An 8,183-nucleotide genomic window follows, 5' to 3' on the forward strand; every position below is an offset into this window, starting at 1 on the left:
GCCCGAAGACAGAGTGTTGCTGCCCTTTGGCAGAGGCCTATGTCGAGCTGTGGACAATTAAGAGCTGATGATGATGTATTTTTTCACCATAAAACATGTCCATGAGTTAATTTAAACGGGCATTTGTAACGAATCGCTGTCTCATTTATTTTTTCGTAGTTCCAAATATTATTTTTGGTAATGGAATTCTGTCCTGAAATAACTTTGTGCTCTGTGTAGGACATAATTCAAAAACGTGGGTGGAAAGTTGGAAACAAAGAAAAATCATATTTAAAAATTCTGGTGGTATTTATTTTTCTTATTTTAGTTATTTGCTACCAAGTTTTAGTATAAGGTGTGGTGGTCATATACTGGTCTGGTTTGATGGTAAAAAGATAATGGTGACCCTTCCTCATCAGGGTATTGTGGTGTCCCCAGGGTAGGTGTTGATGATGCACAGCAGGAGTGGAGGGTCAGGTCTAGTCATCACCTCCAGTCATCACTTCCATGAATTCTGCGAAAAAAATGCATGCACAATTTATCAAATATAACAATAATCTGATAAACAACTGAAAATCTACAAAACTGAACTGACACGATTTTTTTTAGGGTTCCGTAGCCAAAATGGCAAAAACGGAACCCTTATAGTTTCGTCATGTCCGTCTGTCCGTCTGTCCGTCTGTCCGTCTGTCACAGCCGATTTACTCGGAAACTATAAGTACTACAGTGATGAAATTTGATGGGAATATGTGTTGTATGAACCGCTACAAAAATATGACACTAAATAGTAAAAAAAAGAATTGGGGGTGGGGCCCCCCATACATGTAACTGAGGGATGAAATTTTTTTTTTCGATGTACATACCCGTGTGGGGTATCAATGGAAAGGTCTTTTAAAATGATATAAAGTTTTCTAAAAAACATTTTTCTTAAAGTGAACGGTTTTTGAGATATCAGCTCTCAAAGTCGTAAAAAGTATGTCCCCCCCCCTCTATTTTTATAACTACGGGGTATAAAATTCTAAAAAAAATAGAGGTGATGCATGCTAATTAACTCTTTCAACGATTTTTGGTTTGATCAAAGTATCTCTTATAGTTTTTGAGATAGGTTGATTTAAGCTACGGAACCCTTTGTGCGCGAGCCCGACTCGCACTTGGCCGGTTTATCATACCGATTCGATTTGAATAGACAAAATGAATCATGCTTGATATACCTACATATAGAGAGCAATCACGAATAATTTAACACTACTAACTATTCGACTCTATTCAACCAACATAAAACCTACATCATTATTTTGCATCGCTGTATTTTTTTTTAATAGGTACACTAGACCTCATGCCTATCTGCTACATTTCCATTGCAATCCAGCCCTAATTCCCTTACCATCGAAGTCCACGGTGCCGGAACCATCGGAGTCGATTTCCTCAATCATCATGTTGAGTTCCTCGGCGCTAATCTTGTCATCCAGCTCCCGCAGGATTTCCCTCAGGACGTCAGTGGTGATGTAGCCGTTACCTGGTGAGGAATACATTTAGGTACTAATAATAAGGTCCAGGAGACAGGCCGAGACGGAGATTGGGCTGAAGTAGCACGGAATTGAATAGTGTGAAGAATAAGTAAGTTTAAAAAAAAAAGATTCAGGACCTCAACCCTCCTAAATCCTCAACCACATGAGTCTTTAAAAGCACTGTTTAAATTCTATAAAAAGAATTTGTAGGGGTTTCAGTTTCGACAGGGTTCTTTCGAATGGAAGCTTTGTGCGTTGTCTCATTAATGTCAAAACTCCATTTTTGAAAATGGACTCACTATAGATTCCTTTATGTAAGAGCGATAGCAGGCATTGTACTAACGATAACGTAAGCAAAGGATGATGTGATAAAAGTCAGTCCTTGGGTGATGTTTTTCTCCTACGTGATAAGCTTTTCTCATACTAGCTAATGGTATAATATGGTAATCTAATATGCGTCTAAAGGTGCATTTCACCGGAATATTCATGTGTAGGTACTGTAACCTTGTAGATTCGCCTTTAGATGGGTACTGACCAACGTTACGAGGTGTAATGTGATATGTTACACAGCAAGCATTCGTGCAGTCAGTACGTAGTGTTAGGGGGAAACCAGCGAGCAACGAGCCGATTTTAGAACACAGCGTTGCGTAACATGCTCGCTGGGAATGTTAAATTACAGTCCGTAACGTTGGTCAGTACCCATATATAAGGTGTCACAATGATGATGACACCGTGGTGATGATGATGGTCCATATTCAGCGAAGCCCAAGAGAAAGGGAAGTCGTGGCCAGAGCTCAACTTGCTGGCCCACGACAGAGAAAGATCAGTGTCAGCCCCAGACTCCTCGTAGGAGTAGCGGGATTGAAGAAGAAGAATGATGATGGCGATCCTAGCTACCTCACCTTCCCTGTCGTACAGTCTGAAGGCCTCCTTCAGCTCCTGCTGCATGGCCTCGGCGTCCTCCTCAATCATGAACTTGGAGGCGAGCGTCACGAACTCCTCGAACTCAACCTCACCGGAGCCTGGAAACGGTATTTGAAAATACATTAAATGAATGTTATGAATTTTTAATAAATGTAACAAATTTAATTAAGGTTTTTTTCATTTATCTTAAATTTTGGAATCGAGAATCCGTCGGCCGGATAATACACCAACTCAATTTACTCTTTTTACACCTACCCGTAGTACTGGTAGGTACTAGTTATTATTCTGTGCCCGTAGGTACAATCAGGGAAATATACCTACTGAGTTCCTTTTATTTGAAGGGACCTCAAAAGTTGATAGTAAAAACCATCCGTTTTTTATTTAATACTACAATTAAAATTATTATTAATATCTAACTACAACACAATAGGAAGTAACTGCTAACATAAGAAAGAGCTATCCAAGCCTATCGCAAACACATTGTAGTTGAAACGTACTGACGAATAGATGACACGATTAAATATTGATAATAGAGAATAGAGCTTGTGTGTATGCATCCATTTTATATTCATCAACTCATCTATGTTTCATCTGTGACTAAAAGCGGACAAAATAGTATTTTTATACAGGGTGTTGCAAAAAGGGTATACTAAGCCGAAACCTACATGTGCAGCATGTTATATCTAAGCCCGAAACTGAAATCAGAATTTGAAAATTCGCGAAAAAAATATTCATTTTCCAGAGAATAGAAACTTTATTGGTCACGTGACTTTTACTATGGAATTATTTTTTTTTCGCGATTTTCCAAATTCTGATTTCAGTTTCGGGCTTAGATATAACATGCTGCACATGTAGGTTTCGGCTTAGTATACCAATTATGCAACACCCTGTAGAATAGCGCTCTACATTTAGCTAACCACGAGCTTAGAAGCACGTCAAAGCTGTTGTGTCCAGTGAATGTTTAGTATCAAAACACTTTTGCTTAAACAATATAATGAAAAACTTCTAACAGTTCACTGTTTGTTTGATTAACACTTAAAAAAGTGATCAATCAATTACATTTTAGCGATAAAAAAAGCTTTGAAAAACTCATTAGCTACTTTGTTTTACTCGCGGCTCGTACAAAAGGAAAGCTGCGAGCTTTGAAAAACAATAAACGAACAAGATAGAGTATCGCTACAGAAACAAAGCTTAATACTGTCCGGATGAATATGTACTTATACAGCTACATTTTTGTTTACTTTCAAACTGTGATAAACGTTTTAAGTTCAACCAAATAAAATCATTGAATAAAATCACAAAGCTTCTAAACGAACTAATTCAAAATAAAAGCTCACTTGGAAAGTGAGGTTTTATTTATCGAGAAGTTTCTTTTGCACCGACACTCTTCTGGTTCGTGTATTGTTTATATCAAACGTTTAGTTGTTATTGTTCAACTGTTTCTTTTTCATCTACAAATGAACACAATTTAGAGCCAACACATTTTGCAGACGCTTCTAGAATAAAAAGAGAATTTTACTGCGGTTTTAAATGTCAGCTTAGCATTTTAATAAAGCGATTGCTATTGTGTTCGTCTTTATGGAAATTTGTTTTGTTCGTAGGTCGAATAAAAATAAACTGGTGAATTCTCGAGTAAATTAGATAAAATACCAACATACAGCGGGCAATGAAAAAGTTCCAACTTTCAGATATCCTGGAACTATTTCTGACTATGACGGTGCCGATGCACCCCTTGTTCTTATAATTCATGTCAGAACGAGTCTTCAAAAACAAAACACAACAAACCTGTTCGACGCAAAAAACAAAAGACGCTCTCCATCAAGCCCTTCATTCACCGCAATAAAAACAAAACACGCTCACCATCCTCGTCAACCTCAGCGATGATCTCGCGCAGGGTCTCGTCGGTCACGGAGTGCCCCAGCATGGTGAGGATGGTGCCCACCATCACGGTGCCGATGCAGCCCTTCTTCTCATGGTCGAAGGCCTCGAACGCCTTCCTGAGGACTGGGGAGAGAAGAAGGTGAGAAGGTTAGAACTGTGATGTTGAATTTATGGCGGTTCTCATAGTTAGTTCCACGCTGCATGTTACGTGAATGCTTTTCCGAACGTAACTTCTCTTCTACTAATCGTTTGTATAGAAAACACGTACAGTCCAGCATACAGAAAACGCATTTACGTGCGTTTGTGCGCTCAGACAATTCATATAACACGCGGCGTGATATCGGGTAGTGTGAGAACAGCCTATATCGCTGACGACGGTACGAGTATTCTAGAGTTTCTAACACATAAAATGAGAGTGAATGATAATGTATCTCTAGTTTATATATATTATATTTATTTATTTGGTATGACTCATTCAATTTCAAAGATTTCACATTAACACATTGAAATGAAGAGAGAGGCTGTATGATAAGCTTTCCAAAGAAACCGTGACCATTGAAAATTACTTTGATTTCTCACAGGGCTAAACGAAAGGTTTACTATTTTATCCAAATCTCTACTTTATTACCTGTAGTAAAAGACTAATATAAACCGAACTGCCTCATCGATAGAGGGTACAGTCTATGAATAGCTGTCAATTACGCTAAAAGGTAGGTAATTTGGTGGTCTGCAAATACTACACTTTGCATACGGGACTAATTGCAAATACTGCAAATATTGAAGCTCACATTAAGTACATTATTGAGATGTATGTTGTAGCGTTAAACATACAGGTAAGTAGTTGATGTTGTATTAGGTATGTAAGATAAGACTTGGGATATGCTACAAGCACCATAGACTAAACTTTTATATGGTAACCCCCATATTCATAGAGCTTTTTGAAACTTTACAACAGGTTTGGAATTGACGTTGTGATATACGAATTTCAACTTTTTAGTGACGTAAACAGTCAAAATTTGTATGTTTCAAAGTAATTTTTTACCTTGTTATAACATTACAATACGGTCTATGAATTTGAGGATTAAACTCAACAAAACAAAGGCATAATTCAAATCAACGGTGTCAATTCAAATTTAAAATTTTATAAAATATAAGTACCATAAAAGTTAGGAAAGCAATGAGTTTGCTAACTGACCTAAGCTTTTTGATAAAACCATTCATCAAGGCACGTTGAAAGTTCGTGTTGATAGTTGTAGATTACAAAGTAGGTAATAATACTTTGTATACTGATAAAGAAACTCATAATAATGTCATTTAATAACAATAATAGCTCGAGCGATCAAAGAAGCCATTTACACGCGAACAAAAATGCAAATGGCATCTTATTATAACATTGTGGTAGCGAGTACGTAACGCTTAAACTTTATACCTATTGAAAGATAATAACAGAATATTATATTTTTTGTAAAATACAGAGTAAATAAAATAAAACTTTATATATTAAAAGAGGTACCTATCTTCTGTAAAATATAAAGTGAATAAAAAATAGATACTTACTGGCAATCTGTTCTTTGCCGAGTTCTTCCTGAAAAGTAAATAGAATTCATATTATTTACTTAGCACGTAAACAGTGACTACATGTTGAATTAGTAACGTTTGTAATATAAACTTTGACTCATCAGCATCGTTACGGAGATTTGTTGATAATTACACAGTGTTATGGACTATATCAATTTAATTTATTTATTCATAAACACACATACATACATAATACTGATATACCTAATTAAATGCTGATAAACTGATTTCTAGAGAATTTTGCTACTGGTAAAATATGGAATTTATCATACATTTTTTTTTACTAACATTAAATTTATTGACTACTCTACTAACCTCTCAAATTTCTAAGTAAATAGGTACTGGGTAACTTCATTATTAAGTAAAATCAAATTTTATATTAAAAGTCGAAAGCTTTGATATTAGTCTGTGTAACAGTAAGTCTAATTTCAAACAGCATTAGATTATCCTAAATTCTAGTTCAATTTATTCGTGGAATCGTAGAAATCCGGGAAAGCGTAATAATAGCGCTGAAATAATGAATTTATTTTTATAGCTCCGTTTACTGCCGCCACCATCGGACGAGGCCGCACAATTAAATGAAAGCTTTCTTTTATGTCTAGGTCTTAATGTTTAAAAAAGTTGAAGAAAAAGACAATATTCTTGGCTGATAATACACTCGCGAGCAATGAAAAAGTTCCACTCACAAAATGCCGACACTAAACAAACCCATTTTTGTCAAACATTTAAATTCAAATTTGAAAAAAATATTTACGTTTTTAGTTGGTAGAAGGTACCTATTCCGATGCGTTGTTAAAAAAACACAAAAAAAACACGCACTCACGCCTTGTACTATATAATGTACTCCCTTACAGGGTAGGCAGAGGTGCACTGCTTCGCGTTGTTAAATACTGCAATATTGCAGATTTTCCGTGTGGAAGTAGGTAGTTTGGTGCTATTTTAATTGGAACTTGTTCATTGCTCGTCAGTGTAATTACTTTTAACATTACCAGGATATAGACATAGGTATACATAACGATTTTACACGAGCATTAAAATGAGGTGGATTAACTATAACCCCGAAAAAACAAAATTAGTTAAGGTTTTAGTTTTCTTAATCACCGTTACAACTGTATTGCAATTACGATAACTATAATTATAATGAATATAGATAATTATAACCGACTAAGTACTGAACAATATGAATAAAATAGGGATATATTATTGTGATTGTTTACTGAACTTGATAAGGTTAGTTAGTTTGATTTAGTTCATTGTAAATACTAGAAAATTTACGGTGCCTAACAAAGCCGCCGCCTAACCGCCTGAAAAAGATTCTGCTCTGGAGCAGCCTGTATATACATTATGAATACCGTTATTTTCCCGAATCACACTCTAACTTCACTAATACCAATTGTTTATAACTTTTAAATATGCCTGTTTGTGGTTTTTTGTTTAGGTATGTTCCTACATAAACGTTACTCCAGGTTTTAAAAAAAAATCACATTCATAGTGTATTTACATTACAAAGAAACAACAAGTTCACTGATAATTCTCACCATTTTCACTTCGGGTAGGTATTCAAGTTAGTTAGAGACTAAACTGGAGTCGTTTAACCAGACCGACAGTGTCAGTTCCGGGGTGGGTGAGCGACTAACAGAAGTCTCGGGAACCGGGAATCTCGATGCCTCGGAAAATCTAGTAGAAACCAAAATAATATACGAATTCATTGAAGCTGCGAGGCCACTGATGCGAGCGAGAAGCGATTTCAGATTTCTGTAACTGTAAGTGAAATAGCTCTCCATTTATGTTTAAATAAAGTATCTAGAAAAGCATGTTCCTGCCACGCGCAGATCCGTGCCCTCTATACATATTATGTATGTTTTTAACAAACAAAGTACTCAAATATTATTTTACTATTAATAAATATAAAATTCAAATGGCTCGCAAATATTCTACCTTTAATAAACAGAGGTCAGGCAGAGGTTTATTAGTATTCAAATTGTTTTGTACAGTGTTGCTATTGATCCACGTAATACATTACTGCGTTGCTATTTTTACTAACAAAATGACCCATCTCACCCTGTCAATATCGAAAATGTGACAGACATACTTACAAATATTTATATCACTTTGAATAAGTATATCTACCCATGAAGTAACGTATAGTAAGAAATAAACTGCCATCGATATTAGAGTTATTGAACTTGCTTAGCCGTAGATACAATTAGCAACCACGGTTGTGGAACTTCCACGCGCTTCGCTTATGTTAGTGGCCATATTAAAATACTGTAACTTTTTTTCGTATCACAATCGACAATAAACCCGATCGCT

The 8,183-nt window shown here is 35.9% G+C and overlaps 1 protein-coding gene across 1 annotated transcript; it reads right to left on the reverse strand.

Moving 5' to 3' along the window:
- Nucleotides 1-269: 269 nt before the first annotated feature.
- On the reverse strand, nucleotides 270-7,559 carry LOC105386668 (troponin C, isoallergen Bla g 6.0101). The gene is made up of 6 exons (XM_038118115.2): nucleotides 7,409-7,559; nucleotides 5,850-5,877; nucleotides 4,272-4,415; nucleotides 2,390-2,509; nucleotides 1,364-1,495; nucleotides 270-493 (listed from the first exon to the last, which is right to left on the reverse strand). Exons 1-6 carry the CDS (start codon nucleotides 7,409-7,411, stop codon nucleotides 459-461), a joined length of 462 nt encoding a protein of 153 aa, XP_037974043.2. The 5' UTR covers nucleotides 7,412-7,559; the 3' UTR covers nucleotides 270-458.
- Between the last annotated feature and the right edge of the window lie 624 nt (nucleotides 7,560-8,183).

The sequence above is a fragment of the Plutella xylostella genome, chromosome 10, assembly GCF_932276165.1.
Source record: "Plutella xylostella chromosome 10, ilPluXylo3.1, whole genome shotgun sequence".
Lineage (NCBI taxonomy): Eukaryota > Metazoa > Arthropoda > Insecta > Lepidoptera > Plutellidae > Plutella > Plutella xylostella.